General features: G+C 48.3%; 5 protein-coding genes across 5 annotated transcripts; 1 reads left to right on the top strand and 4 right to left on the bottom strand.

Moving 5' to 3' along the window:
- Nucleotides 1–1,305: 1,305 nt before the first annotated feature.
- Nucleotides 1,306–7,313, bottom strand: RhiXN_10035 (amidase; the record flags this gene model as incomplete). Its single annotated transcript, XM_043329851.1, has 14 exons — nt 1,306–2,007; nt 2,063–2,836; nt 2,893–4,559; nt 5,082–5,159; nt 5,211–5,353; nt 5,406–5,574; nt 5,632–5,782; nt 5,834–5,880; nt 5,929–6,139; nt 6,198–6,363; nt 6,416–6,558; nt 6,611–6,723; nt 6,787–7,066; nt 7,122–7,313. The coding sequence occupies 14 exons, from the start codon at nt 7,311–7,313 to the stop codon at nt 1,306–1,308; spliced, it is 4,836 nt and encodes a 1,611-aa protein (XP_043182685.1).
- A 406-nt stretch (nt 7,314–7,719) lies between these two features.
- On the bottom strand, nt 7,720–8,262 carry RhiXN_10034 (ribosomal protein L7Ae/L30e/S12e/Gadd45 family; the record flags this gene model as incomplete). Its single annotated transcript, XM_043329850.1, has 4 exons — nt 7,720–7,878; nt 7,940–8,043; nt 8,096–8,156; nt 8,206–8,262. The coding sequence occupies 4 exons, from the start codon at nt 8,260–8,262 to the stop codon at nt 7,720–7,722; spliced, it is 381 nt and encodes a 126-aa protein (XP_043182684.1).
- Nucleotides 8,263–8,562: 300 nt separating this feature from the next.
- Nucleotides 8,563–11,095, bottom strand: RhiXN_10033 (uncharacterized protein; the record flags this gene model as incomplete). Its single annotated transcript, XM_043329849.1, has 5 exons — nt 8,563–8,983; nt 9,030–9,154; nt 9,683–9,838; nt 9,890–10,841; nt 10,893–11,095. 5 exons carry the CDS (start codon nt 11,093–11,095, stop codon nt 8,563–8,565), a joined length of 1,857 nt encoding a protein of 618 aa, XP_043182683.1.
- Nucleotides 11,096–11,825: 730 nt separating this feature from the next.
- Nucleotides 11,826–13,346, top strand: RhiXN_10032 (FAD-binding domain protein; the record flags this gene model as incomplete). Its single annotated transcript, XM_043329848.1, has 1 exon — nt 11,826–13,346. One exon carries the CDS (start codon nt 11,826–11,828, stop codon nt 13,344–13,346), a length of 1,521 nt encoding a protein of 506 aa, XP_043182682.1.
- Nucleotides 13,347–13,568: 222 nt separating this feature from the next.
- Nucleotides 13,569–14,864, bottom strand: RhiXN_10031 (uncharacterized protein; the record flags this gene model as incomplete). Its single annotated transcript, XM_043329847.1, has 5 exons — nt 13,569–14,020; nt 14,077–14,368; nt 14,423–14,657; nt 14,712–14,781; nt 14,828–14,864. The coding sequence occupies 5 exons, from the start codon at nt 14,862–14,864 to the stop codon at nt 13,569–13,571; spliced, it is 1,086 nt and encodes a 361-aa protein (XP_043182681.1).
- Between the last annotated feature and the right edge of the window lie 382 nt (nt 14,865–15,246).

Here is a 15,246-nt window from a genome sequence, read left to right as displayed (position 1 = left end):
CATGTTATGTTGAGGTCTAGGCGGTGCTAACTAATTCGGATCTACTACCTCGAAAGGGTAGGGACTATATTAATTGGGAGCCTTACTTGGCTCTCATATAGCAAGTCGAGTCCTTCATAGTAGAATCAAAGGACACATTCAACGCCCCCTCCATTAATGTCAGATTTCGGCGGGTGATTGACTGAATGTGATATGATAATAGGCTTCAGACGGTCTCAGCAAATGTCTACTCGCATCACACTAATTGGTTGAATCACGTTTCGTCCTCGGATGTACATATCCAAGTCATGTTACAGTAGGAATTGTTGGGGCATGCTCTCTATAATTTGAATTTCTTGATGATATGTACCAGTATCATTATGGACTCAACCAATAAGCTGTTTGGGTTGAAGAAACAGCAGACATGTAGATTAATTGTTTTATTTAATTGACTCCAGTCTTAGCCCAACTAATTTACATTATGATCATATTTACCTTGTTTGCGGTCCAAAAACCATATCTCCGTGCTTCGAATGATATACGCGCATGCCAAATTGATAGTCAGCCCCACGATGGCCGCACCTTGAACAGGAAAAACACCGGTTTGACTTTGAGGAAAACCAAAGGAGCGCGTGCCAGCGACCGCTCGCAATACGACCGGGATACGAAACCCAAGTTTCGCACAAGCTTGAACTCCGTGATAATCCCGTGCGGTTAGTGAAAGACAGGACAGCCGAGAATATTCACATAGCCACGAGAATGCTGAAAAAGGAGTAAACGACCCCATAAATCTAATCATCCTCCCCCTTCTTTTTCGCTTGTATGCTACTAGAGAGGCAGTAGGTTTACGCCTACTTACAAAACCAGCCCACGGCCACTCGATGCGTCACACGTGTCATAGGCAGCCGAGACATAGCGGCATGGCGATTATGCTAAACGTCAAGGCAGGCCGCTCTGGCAGAAATACGTTAAATGGACGACGGCCGCGGGAGTAGGGGGGTGTTTAAATAGTTACAATCACGCCCGCAGTAAATAACAGGTTGCCCTGGACAGTGACCATGGGACATGATCGAGGCGTGGACTTAGGAGTGTACGCCGCACGGAAACCTTGGGACCACGCGTTTGCCATCCTTAATCGACACGAATGCAAGGGTGATACGAGGGGAAGAGAAAGGATTCAATCCAAACACACAAAACACAGACCAAGCGAAACCGGGAACGCAGAAAAAGGCCGCATGAGACCCAAATAATATCCACACCCATCATGGGGCTTCACATTGAGAAGAAAAGAAAAAAAGAATCAAACTGGACCACCAGATGGATGGCCTAGGACTTGTCCTTCGCCCCGCCCTTTTCTCCCTTTTTCTGACCAAAGCTCCATTCTCTAAACATCCCATCCAAACTCTTATAGACCAGGTGCGTCGGCAAAGAGCGCACAATCTCACTTATGCGCTCTTCCACCACCTGGCGCTCGATCCCCGCGCGAGCACCATAATCCGTTGCAACCCGGAAAATCGCGAGCACAGCGAGACTCACATGTGTTTGTTGCTGTCCTCTGTCATGTTGCCCTCCACCGCCACCTCCACCAGCTGTGGCGCGTTCTCCTCGAACCAGGCGAAGCAGGATTTCGAGAACGTGATCAATGTTGGACATGTGTTGTCTCACGAACCGTCGGCGTTCTTTGGGTTGGCCAACCATGGTATGGCCGCACCACGCCTCCATGAGGGTCGTAATAGTTGGAGCCGGATCAGGATCGGCAACCTCGATTTTGCCGGACCAGTTTGCGCGTCCAGATGGGTCGGGTCGAAGCGGGCCAAATTCGTTGCTGAGCCACTCGTCCAAGTCACCAGTCTTGACCCATTTTGTCTCGGTTAAAGGCTTGTCGCGGTCGAGGTGAACAACAATGGTAATTTCAGATGGAGAGCGGCCAATTTTGGAGAGATCAGGGATTGTGAGGTCATCTCCTTGCGTGGCAGCGTAGGGTGTAATAAGCTCGTAACGTTGGGTCGATTCGTTGTAAACTTCGACCTAGGGAATTCGATATCGAGTCAAGGTGCTACGAGCTAGGATGATTTTAACTCACCAAAACACCACGGAAGCGATCGTGCTCGCCAAGTACCAGCTTTTCGTCCTTACCATTCTCCTTGACGTCGACTCCGTTCTCTTTTTCTCCCACCTCGGCCTGGTTTCCGTCCTTGCTTTCCTCTGTATGCTCCGTGACCAGTTCAGATTTTACGAGTTCGACAGCCAAAGAGATTTCCACTCTAGCTTTGGCGCGTACAATCCTCACTTTCTTCACTACGTCCGCATCAATAACAAGACGACGGGTACTGTTTGCATAGCTGATCGAAATTCGGTTTGCCGAACGATCGGGTACTGGGGGTAAAGGCTGGGATTTTGAAACGTTGGGACTGTCGAGTGAAGGAAAAGCGATAGGTTCGTCCCCGATAGTCGAGCCAGAGATATCGGCTGCATCGTGGGCTTCAGAGTCAGGGTCCAGTCCGTGGGATTCGATGAGGGAGTCCTCGACGAGTGAGACGTCGCCAGCGTCCGAGGACACAACATTTTCGTGGGTAGTAGAGGGAGCAGTCGAGTCTCGGGATTCTGTGAGCTCTTCCGGTATCGGGTGGGTGGGGTCTGTATTGGGATGCGACTCGTCGTTCGGGGCAGCCGACTCGACCTCGGTAGGTGCTTCACCGGAGTAGTGCTCAACAGGAGCCTGCCCTTCCACTGGCGGCGCCTCGGTCGCGTCAAGTTGGGCTGTATCAACAGGGGTGGATTCGCCAGGAGTTGGAGTCGGTGGAGGCTTATGCGAGACTGCATCGTGTTCGTCGGGAGACCCGGCTCTCTCGGAGAACTATATCGAGTCACTTGAGGTTAAAAATGGGTTCAAGACGTATGTGATTAACGTACGTGGGGATCTTGGGCATCCTGGTCAGGTTTCGGTGGATGTTCCAAATCATCCTCTCCATCAGCATCCTGCTCTTCTCCCGGATCCTCGTGTTTATCTTCGGAATCATCATCTTGGTGTGTTTCAAGTGCGGTCTCCGCATGGTCGTCTTTTTCGATAACCTTTTCGAGTTCTTTGGTTCGGGTACGGGTATCCTCGCCACCTTGAACTTTCTTCCTAGCTCCTCCATCCTCATCCTCATCATCCGCATCCTTTTTTCTTTTGCGGGGGAGTGCATCGGCCTCTGGGTCGGATGCCGAGTGGAAGTAGATGCGCAACCTCGAGGGCGCAGGCTGTGGAGCTTTTCCAGGAAGTTTCACTGGCGACGCGGGGGGTTCATCCTTGACCTTCGCCTCCTCGCCAGCTTTGGGCTTCTCTTTTTCCTCTTCGGGCTTTTCATCCTTTTCCTTTTCCTCCTTGACCCGACCAAGCACGCCCCATTCCCAACCAATTGCCCCACATTCAACCCCAACGATCCTAAAGTCCGTCAACGTCCGCTTTCCACCATGGCGCTCCACACCGGCGCCCTCGCTTTCCGCATAACTGCCCTCTCGATCTCTCTCCCTCTCACGCTTGGCCTCTCGCTCGCGTTTGGCCGGGTTGGCCGGTAGTCCGTGCCGTGGGCCGTAAGGAGCGCCACTCGGGCCAGGGTTCCGGTACCCGCTGGGGCCACGAGGAGGATTACTGTTGCCATGCCCGTGACCATGTCGACCAAAGTTACCGCGATTAAATCCTCGTCCACGATTGTTACTGGATGAAATCATCCCACCTCCCCGTCCGCCGCGATTTCCATGCGAAAAACGCTCAAACCCGGGCTGTTGAACAGGGAAGTTGCCATGTTGCGCAGGTGCGGTGGGAATCCCGTTCGAGTTCGAATTGTTCGAGTTGTTATTGTTATTGTTACGCCAGTTTGAGTTATTGTTGTTATTATTATTGGCCGGTCCGGAATCGAAGCGGGGCCTTTTGGCGGGAGGCGCAGGGAGGTGGTGTGGTTGCTGTTGTTGTTGTTGAGGCTGCTGCGGAGGTTGGAACCTCCGCTGAGGCTGGGGTGGAGGCGGAGGTGGAGCGACCTGGGGTGGGTGGGGAGGTTGATGCTGGTGCTGGTGCTGGTGCTGATGCTGGTGTTGATACATGGGCATCGGCGGGGCCTGGGGAGTATAGGGTATCGCAGGTGGAGCTGGCTGAGGCTGATAAGCTGTCGGAGGCTGCTGGGGATAGGGATAAGGTGCACTAGTTGCTACAGCAGGATAGCCAGGCGGCGGCGTCCAGTAAGGGGCTGCTGGTCGTTGCTGTTGTTGCTGTTGTTGGGCAGCGAGCAATGCTTGTTGTTGTCCCGCCGCTCCTCCATAGCCGTAATTCGCGTATAATGCATTTTGCTCCTGGGTACGTGGAGGGGGCTGTGGTGGCTGTGTGCCTACGGTTGGAGGAGCCCATTGAGGCGTGGCCTGAGCGCCAGTCTGGTTTTGTTGAGCAGCTGCAGCAGCCGCGGCCCAGTACGCGGTATAATCATACTGTTGGGTCTGTTGAGGAGGGCCTGGCGGCGGTGGACCAGCTGGAAGAGGCGGCTGTGGGGGATACGGATTGGGCATAAATGGATTGGGTCGTTTATTCATCGTCTGGAACCGTGTCACTAATTGGAAAAAATTGCAACAACAAAAACACGACTTACAATTTATGCTATTCAAGTCGGTGGGAGTAGTTTCTATCGAATTATAACCTGATACTATCACGTTCACGTAACAAAATTATGCACCAATTGGCATGATTCGGCGGGGAAGAGTTTTCGTTTGTGGTGGTCGAAGTCAACTGCTCTCAGATAACACATTGTGGCGTAGCCAAATAGCAACAAACTCATCACCTCAAACATGTGCATATGACGTCCCAGCAAAGTTGGCCGAATAAGAACATGCAGATTTCTCCCATCTCAAGAGCGAATTTGTATATTATCTGTGAGAGATATTTTTCATATATGCGCAATTTCCTTTAGCTACGTTTCATGCATAGGGGTGAGCATAATTATTCATGTCCGTGATTCGCGCCTAAGTGAGTGAATTTTGGACTTTATAGCTTCTAAGCGCCTCGTCTACCTCACTCATCATAGCTTGAGAGGAAGTATAAGTAAGACTCTAAGTCTCTTGAGAACATTTCTCACCAAGAACCGCCTCTTCCTCTAGTCTTTGTCCCACCACCTGAAGTCCGATTGGCGCACCTTTGAACACCTCGGGATCATCTAGAACGTATTCAGTCAACACTTCGAAACCCCAGGCACAAATACCCTTACACATGTGATAAATCTCCCTGTCTTCATCGCTATAAAAGTCGTGTGCCGGCACAGGTTTGTCAACAGCGGGATCTACAAAAGTCACGGGCATGATCCCCACAGTATAATCAACACCATTCCAAAGAGAAGTGTAGAATGGTGATCTAACTTTTATAAGCAAAAGGCTCATCCTTGTGTGGCTCTCACCAGACTTACGAGTTTCTCCCATGGGGCGTAGCTGCGTATGGTACGGCCGGAGAAATTACAGCATCTACTGGTCGACCTGTTGTCGTTCTAGAGACAGTAGCCTGCCAATGGTCCAAATATTCTTTTCTGAGCTCGCGTTTCTCTTTATGAAGTTGCCAGAGCTGCCAAACACTCAGTGCTGCACATTACATTGGTAAGATATGGTAACCTCTGTATATAAACAACGACAGCTCACGTTCAATAATGTGTACACCCTTGTTTGTTTCCGGATTGTGCAGTTCGTGCGAGTACAATTCTGGATCCATCGTCTGAATGCGCGGCTCCCCACTCTTTGCGCATTCATGTTTGAAATCTTCGTCTCCGTCCGCAAGAAAGATTTGTTTTTCCTGTAGTTCTGTTGTTTCATATCTGATGTCCGCACGATAGAGTGAACTCACTACATTATAAAATATATCTTCGTGCCTTTTATTCTCCCATTCGATCACTGCATACACTTTGAGTTGGCAGTTTTCTGAGAGGCAGAATCACACACCTTCGTGACCAGCTGCTAAAAGTGCGTTTTTCATCATCTCCATAGCTCGGAATAATGGAGGATGAGGCTTCACAAGTCCATCATCATATAACATTGCAAAACATTTCTTAGCCCCAGGACCACCATGCTCAACAAGTTCGTAAGCTTCTTGATCCCAGGCCTTTCGGATGCACAAGGGGTCTCGCAACCAGGGTCGCGAATCAATGATTGCCTCGAGATACATAGCGTTATTGCTGTTGTCATTGAATCACAGGATACCTGAGGCTCACCTTGGAAAATATCTTTAACCCGGATAAAGAATTTGACATTGGTCCTAAAACGCTCATGACACTTTCTTGGCCTTCCATTGTATTCTTCGCTCCATAGTAGGGAAAACGACAATACGATGGGCGAAGTCCATAGAGTCCACACATGGCGGATGGAATACGTATCGATCTAATTCACACATCATTAGCAGAATGCACGTAAGAGGACGAGGATGACCTACCCTCCGATATCGGTGCCTACTCCTAGAGGGCTCCCGTGCATTGCTATCAAAGCACCCTCGCCTCCCGATGAACCACCAGAGGTTAAACGGAGGTCGTATGGGTTGAGTGTTCGACCGAACACATTATTATAGGTCTCTCCCCACTTCACGACTTGTAAGCTCATTTTCTGGACGCAGGATAGGCCAATTGCTTACCATCAAAGTCTGCGGGACATTTGTCCTAGCAAATGGTACCGCTCCGAGCTCGTAAAGGATCTCCACCAATACGCAGTCTTCGGTCGCAAACTCTCCAATATTGGCAACATATCCTTTATCAGACCGTACCTAATTATTAGTATCAATGTACCAAGTACCAATACTGTGAAACACACCATTAATGGTTTCTAGTCCTTTCATGGTAAACTGATCCTTCAAGCTAATCGGAAGTCCATGTAACGGCCCTTTTGGTTTCCCGTGTTCCTTCAAATACCGGTCCATCTCCTCGGCCCTGGCCAACGCACGTTGCACGAATATCTCCGTCAAGCAATTTGTCTTTGCAAATAAACACTCGATTAGGAATAGCCCAAAGTCAGAGGATAAAACTCGCCGTTTGATGCGCCACCATCGCCCTTTTATAAAACGCTCGAGTGACCTGAACGCTCGACCAGGTCCCTGATTCAAGTTTCTTGAGAATGTGTTGGACATCCAACGTGTCAGTAATCTCCACCTCGAGAGGGTCAAGGAGACCGCATTCATAAGGTACTTCCAGAACGTGGAATCTGTCCTCGGGAATGGAAATGCGCCAGTCTAATGGGATTGAACCGAATCGATTTTCCCGCTTTTTCTCAGCGCGTGTCTTCCAGTCTTCGGTGGCTTGGGCGGGTAATGTTATTTGTTCAGTAGATGATTTCGGATCCATTAGGGGGACTACAAAGATTCAAGTTGCTCTACTGTAATGGATAAGCTCGAGGTGTGATGTCGATTTGGATGATCGACAGTCGATCATCCAATGACGTCCAGTGAACCCAAATTACGAAATTTACAGTGGCGGTGCGAATTGCACGTGCAGGGGGAGCCACAGTGGGCGCTGAAAGTGTTCATTTAATTGACCATCGGTTGAAACAAAATAAAAGGTTATAAGTTAACCTAGATATTGATAGGCAAGTCGTGGCCATGCTACTACTTATTTATAGCCAGTCAGGTTTCAACACTCCCCAAGCACCAGAAAAGAAAAGAAAAAAGCAAAGCTGCTTCAAACTCGCCGCTAGTATTCGTACCACATAAAAATCATGTCATTTTTGAAGATTGTACCAACAGAAGAGCCATTAAATCAACAAAGTCTCAATCTTGCGCTTGATCGTTTCAATTTGAGATTGCAACTCGCGTGCTTCGTTCGTTGTGACCGAGCAAGCAATAACCGGGCGAGTGACGTCGCAAGCGCGTCCAAGGGCGGTCTTGGAGGGGACAAAGACGTAAGGAACGTTCTGTATATCACGGATTTACATTAGTTGATGTGATAGCTTGTCTAGTAAGATATATACGGACCTTGTCCTCGCACAACAGAGGAAGATGCAACAAAATTTCAATAGGTTCGGTGTCGGCAGTCAAGACAATAAACTCGGCGATACCACGGTTGAGAGTCTTAGTGGCTACGAGCAGGAATTAAGTTCTGGGTAGTGTATATTTAGCTACCAAGCTCACCTTCGTTGGCTCCCTTCTTCAACTGCTTGTACTGACCAGCCTGCTGCACCAAGTCCAGGATCTGGGAGGATTGGTCAGACCGTTTATAGCCCGCAGTTAACTAAACTTACCTGATTGGTGAGGGTGGCATCAGCAAGAGGGAAAGCCTTGGGGTTGGGAGCGGACATGACGATTGAATAGAGACTGGACTAGGTCGACCTCACTACTGGGGGATCCTTGGTCGCGGGAGACAAGAAAGTGAATTGGTAAATAATTTTTGTCGAGTTTGTTTATGTCACGCTCACAAGCGCCCAGCGCGAACTCTGATTCGCATGCTTACCCATCATACCATACTATTATACAGTGATAAAATACATGAAAACATGAGAAGACTCCAAAATACGCGTCCATATGTGTTCATAATTGCAAAAAGAGCTTATTCAAAACGAACGTTCTGTCTTGGGTAACCTATAACTCTCCACCGAATTTCATATGGCCGCCATCTCCGTGTCTTCCTCGATCCTATCTGTACTAAACCTAACTTCCTCGTCCCTCTTAGAGCACTCCATGTCGAAAGTTGAAGTGTATGGGGAGTGCGGAACATTAATACCTGACTGGGATATACTTTGATCATTGACTTCCATCTCTGCAAAATCATTCATGCAGTCCAGGGTCGAGAGTATCGTATGACGGTCAGGGTGCTGCTCAGATGACTCAAGGCTCATATGATGAATACCAGTCAACAAATCGTCCGATGGGCGTTTTTGACTATTGGCTTTATTCCCACCATCTGACGTCCCTGGCGTTTTGCATTGCGCGCCAGATTTCGCGTTGCGCGCCCTCGCAGGTAGCAGAGCAGATTCCCCTAGCCTCACTGGAGAAACTTTCTTCGGGTTACGAGTCCAGCGTCTACTTAGGCTGTCATCTCTCTGCGAAGTCCAAACGGACGGGTCACCGTCGCAGCTGCTTATCGATGATGGTGAGCTTGGAATCGATTCCATGGGAGAAGATGAACGCGAGGAAGGTGTAGAGGGTCTCGATGGTATCGGCATATAGGTAGTATGGCGAGCCACTCGCTGGCTTTTCATCATCGATCGTGTCAATACAGTCATTTCAGGCGCTGCTACAAGTAAGAAGGTTAGTATATATCTATTTTAGTGAACCTCCAGAGTAGCTTACATTTCGACTAGTTATCTAAAATTATTAGAAAGCTAATAGAGGCGACTAAATCTTCTCTAAGAAAACTAAAGGTAGAAATTTTAGTGATCACCGGGCAGTGCTGTCCTCTTTATATGCCTTGCGATGGCATCCATCTGGTACAGGAGTCTCTGTGTAAATGGCACTGTCATAGTCATCCACTCGAAAGAGAGGGCCCTAAAGCATCGACATAACCCTTTGTCATCATTTACCAAACGATATGCGTTCAATCAACTTGGACCACCAGACAACGAAAAATGACAACAACAATACATTGAAGATACTAGTACATCAAGAAGTCGAATAACGATACAGTAAGTAAATGGATGGCTCGACTATTGACCGTATCCAAAAAGGGTTTGGTATGCTAATTTACAACCGTTTCAAGCTCTTAGACCGCACTGCATTCACCTTTCCACTTGGACTATTGGCCAATTCTGCGAGACGCTTGGACGCCGACCTGGTTACCCTCATCGGGGTATTAGACTCCACTTCCGCTTGACGAGCGGCCATCGCTCTGGTAACTCTGACAGGCGAAAGGCTCGCAGCCGTCGAGAGCCTCAAGTTCTAGGACCATATGAGTTCTCCAAGATGACATCAGCTTTATGACCAACTCACATCCGTAGCACTGCTTCGTCTCTTCTTCTTGGGCCTTGGGACAATCTTGACTTCCAGAGTATCCTCTGTCTCGGGGTCCAAGTCTTCCATTGCTCGAGCGCTCTTGCTTCCTGTCATGCGAAGCGTAGAGTTGGCTGGTGCGAGTCCATTTACGAGCGAGTGACGATGCGATGTGCTGATTCTACTAGTAGTCGAAGCCATAGATTCCAAGCCAAATACCGCACGTTCGATGGAGCTTTTCCCGATTGGAATAGAGGGAAGCGACCCCATCGTCTCCTTCTCGGGCTCCCGAATCGAGGTCAAAGGCACAGCGGATTGTGTACGACGATGCCCACCATTCATAGACGCAAGCCCCAGACCCGCGAGCCCCCATGCGTTTCCGACCAATTTGGACATAAATGTTGAACGGCGGCGCTCGGATAAATGCCCGCCCTCAAAGACTGCCGTCGTAGAAAGATTATTCGGTACTGTCTTGCGCTTGGGTGCTAGGCTTGGGAGCCACTGGATGGATGTATTCCGGGAGGAAGGGGTCGGTGTTATGGCTTGCCCAGTACTATCTAGATCCAAATTCACGACATCCACCATATCAACATCCTCCGCCAAATCTACCATATTTACGCTTGATATCCTTTGGACCGGCTGAAGAGCAGGAGCAAATACTGGGCACTCGGAGTCCGCAATTGAGTGTGCTGATTGGATTGGGGTCAACCCAAGCCGGAATAGGTCCCCACAAGGCAAGGAGGCTACAGGTGATGATGATTCTGGTATCGTGTCTTCGCTCATGAGCGGAGCCTGCAAAGAACCGAGCGATTCCGAGGGATTTATTTCCCTAGAACGGATTGTTAAAAGGTTTCCCGACCTGGACGCACTTGGAGGGAGAGGAGAGACAGGGGATGGAGGAGCTGCAGGGGACGCTAATCGGGATGGCCGTGGTGCCGGAGGAGGGGCAAGCCTTTCTACAAGTTAGCGCGATGAGAGTTAGACCTCAACAAGTAGTACTTACTTTCCATCAAGAATTGTCGTTTCACGAACGGACGCGACTGGAACATTGGAAAAATCTGAAAACGGCCTGGTGGACGCAACGGACGGTTTCCTGCGAACAACATGAAGACGCTTGAATGCTTTCCGAAGCGGAGTCGTAAAACGATGGTTATTTGCATTTCCAAATTGTGTATTCTTTTGTGTTATTTCGTGAGGATTATTCATTGTTGTTAGATGAAATAAAGAGCGTAATAGTTAAGTCGTTTAGTAGTTCAAGGATATCAGAGTGGTAGTAAGACGTAGATATGAGCCGACCATATCTGATATAGGAGTCGGAATAGGGGGGTGTTTGACTCTGCTTATTTTTAGATTCGAAAAACCGACAAGCCATAATAGGAGGTGGTTAGCCTCGTGACAATCTGTAAGTATGGATGGAGTACATATGACAAGGGGAGTCTATGCGAATGCTCTGCGAACTTGAGAAATATAAATAACACATTACAGCTTCTCGATTAGGTGCATAGGCCTTGAATAAATGCGGACTCGAATTCGAGATTAGGAGTGGTATCATGCCTCTCGTCCTCGAAATTAGTGGAAGCCAAGTAGCAGTAGTGATACCGGGTGGCCAGAGTGGGAATATGTATGTTCAAGTTGCTAATGTAAAACGGGAGAAGAGTGCATGCTGCGAACAATTGGTCAAGTGTATGCTTGATTTTAACTTACCCCAAGCCACACACCCGCGGAAACTTCAACCCCCCTTATCTTTTCTATTATATTATATTAAACAAATATATACTAAGATGAACACACCAGGTAACCCGGATCCAAGTAGCTCAATGGTAGGTGGCCCGTGCTCGGGCGCTAACCTGAGTGGTCGGGATCCAGGCACGAGGTCGCAGGCCTCACAAACCACGATTACCAGTAATCCAACCCACTATCTATTCCTCATATCTATATGGATTCGCCATTCATTGAACCAATAAATGCTTGGAGAGCCGCTCAAAAAGAGCTTGACAAAGCCATTGAGAATTACCTTCAAAAAACCATGGCTCTTGAGTCTATCCAGTCCGATGCAATCAGCGCGTACTCTACTGCGATGCCTGAAGGCAACAAGGTATGGCACGAGCTATTCAGCCATGCTCAAGCAATACCTTCAAGAACACAAAGCTTGGAAACAGGAAGAATTATATTGAGCCGGATATACAACCGATCCCCGTCCTTGGTTCCCATAAGCAAGTTACCAGCAGAAATTCTGTTATCGATCTTCTCTTACTGTGCTCTCGATACCGAAGCCCCGTGGCAAGGTCGCTTCGTCTGTGATGTGCGTCGCTACAATCCGACTGGACTGATTCATCTGAGTGGAGTTTGCACTCGGTGGCGATTACTGGTGGTTAACGAACCCTCGTTCTGGTCTCATATTACCTTTTGTCCCGATCGACGGTATAATACCAAAGAGACTTCATGGAACCTCCTTCGAATGTCACTTGAGCGCTTGTCAGGAAGTCCATTATGCATCACGGTCCCAAACGATATATTCTCCTCAGGAATTGACAAAACACTAATGGCATTCAAGTGCCTGCGGCCATTGGCTGGTAATACAAAGAGCCTCATCTTCCCGTCCTGCACTCAATACCGAAAAATTGTCCCTTCGCTCCTTTATTTTCTTCAAGCTAATAGCCTCGAGAGTATTACCTTGGCAGGCGAAGACATGGTTGAGCTCAATCCCGGAGTCGTCGGCCTTCGGGATGAATCATATCCCGTCCTATCGGATCCAAAACATAAGTCATGCTTGCTTTCTGTCAGCTCACTTCACCTAAGGCGGGCGTCATTTAGCTGGGATAGTCCGATATATCACAATCTTCTTTCCCTGACGCTTGATAATGTATCCATGCACGCGCGCAGGGAGCCGACTACTGAGAATATTTTGGCAATTCTTTCCAGCTCGCCACAACTCAACTCGCTTGCTTTACGCACAAAGATATTTGCTAGCAAAGACACGGATGCACTACCCTCTCGAGTCGAACTTCATTGCCTGAAAAGGCTGGATCTTCACGGAGCAGGTACCGAAGGGTTACTTCAGCTGCTCCCCAGGCTCTTCGTTTCTTCCACAAGTCTTATGCTTGAGGCTGACATATATGTGAACCGCTTTTATGAAGCTTCCATGAATGAATTTCTGGCCCGCATAAATGTCACCGGGATTGTGTTGAATGATCGGATGATTTTGATTGAAGACGAAAACGAAAGAGGTATTACAGCAATCCAAAGAATGTATAGCCTACTACCAAACTTGGAGCGTATGTGGGTCATGAGTAGCTGGGGGTCGAACATTTCAAACTTTGCCGAAGCTTTGTCGCGCCCAGTGGTTGGTGGGCATGAGTTACTATGTCCAAAATTACGCAAATTCTCCGTAGAAGATCAGTTAATCAGAAAGGATATTCTAGATGATGTTATTCGGACCCACCCACTCCTCCAATGAATGTATTTTATCGGCCTTTACATGCCTTCAAGAGGTTGGTGGGATGTCAATAGAAACTAGACTTTTTGCATGTAATTTCTCCAATGTGATCCATCCACATAATATAATTATTATGATATCGGTTGATCAAAAGGACTGCTAAGCCTATATGCATACATACATCTGTGATCGGTATATCTAAGTATTGAAGGGAAAAATTTAACGCATAAAATGTAACAGGACTCAAAATATACGACCCATCAGGCCCCCTGACACGAATCCAGCAATCCATACTCCAATACGCATCCACCCATGAGACTCTATTCCTCCAGAAATCCCAGCGCCCGATAGAACAATAGCAGGACCGGGGCAAATTCCACACATGCCCCACCCTATTCCAAACAAAGCTGCGCCGATAATGAGCCGGGCATCAACGCCTTTCCGCCATTCTGGCACAGGCATGGGTATATTCCACGTCTCGGAGAACTTTGGTCTGGTACCAGCTTGCCGAACATGTTTCCTGAGAGAGGCCAACCACACGAATGCTTGGGGAAGGATACCTGCTAGGATGATCATAGCGAGGCTGGGGTCCCAAGTTCCGTCCTTCATCGCAGTGGGAGTCAAGTGTAGAAAATTGAGAATTTTTGAAGGACGTAGCATTCCGCTGGCGATTAACCCTAATGCAAAGTGAAAAGCTGTTTGACAGAACCTTAGTATTAGTTTCTTGCCTCCAAATTGTTGGCAGACCTACATGTCATAAATGCTACTACCTGGCGGGCATAACGACCACCCGTCAAGTCATTCACAAATGCAGCGCCATAACGATAAAAGAGTATCGGGAGCTGAAGGAGAAGTGTCACCTGCCAAGTTGGCCGACCAATAGGTCCTTCGACAACCAATTTGGTGGAGAAGAGCGACGTTTGCCCGAGCAGCAGGTGTGTCAATACACCAACGGGAAAGAAGGTTGCTGTTGCAAGAAGTGAGCGAGGTGCAAGGCGCGATACACCGCAAAGCATGTGTCCAGACGTGCAACCATTAGATAACTGAGGGCCAAAATACTCAGCACGTGCTATAAGTCTAGGCTAGGCTTTACCCACTTTGCTTCCCATACCGACCAAAAATCCGGCAAGTGCCAGTCCGATTCTTTGGGCCTGGGTGACTGATGTGGTGCTATAGATATCTACTAGCTGCGTTTGAAGTTGCGTCTCCAACGGTTGGTAGAAAAGTCCCAGTACGAGTCCGCCAGCCAAAAGTCCAACAATGGATATGAGCGCAAGGTATTCTGGGTCGGGGTTGACATCGCTCAGCGTGTCACCTTTGTGGGCTTTCACACTAATGTGTTTGCGATGTTTGAAGATAAACCAAGAAGCTGTTCTATGTGCGAACCCAGAGACGCCAAGCACCCCTCCGTTGAGTATCAGAACGTGGTAAGCAGAGACGCTAGGAGCTAGATAAGCTATCAAACAACATACAAGTAAAGGAGCATACGAACCCTAACATACTGGCACCAATAAGACTTTGGATAGGAGTGAAAGGCATTTCGAGGAGTTGATTCGGACTAGTACTGCGAGTTTCGGGCTTTTATGTGATTAGATTTGCGTGTTTGGGGGATCTATCGGAGAATGCCCTTGGGAATGGTTACAAACTGTTGCGGTTAGTGAAGGGAAGTTAATTAACTCACCGCATATGTCATCAAAAAAGACCGCGGCGCGGCCACAACCTGGAAACTGTCCGCAAACAGTACTCGGATAAATGAATGAGAATAACGGAGCCAGAAATAGCTTCGTAGTGTTTATACACACTTTAAAAGTGTTCAACAGAGGAAGAGCTCTTGTGAGATGAGCTATTGGGAAGAAATAATTGAGTGGTTCAGCATTAATAACGAAGGCTTGCCACCGAGCGGTTACTTTTGTCAGTAGTA

Source organism: Rhizoctonia solani, chromosome 8 (genome assembly GCF_016906535.1).
Source record: "Rhizoctonia solani chromosome 8, complete sequence".
NCBI classification, from domain to species: Eukaryota; Fungi; Basidiomycota; class Agaricomycetes; order Cantharellales; family Ceratobasidiaceae; genus Rhizoctonia; species Rhizoctonia solani.
This window is presented reverse-complemented; position numbering and strand designations above follow the sequence as displayed.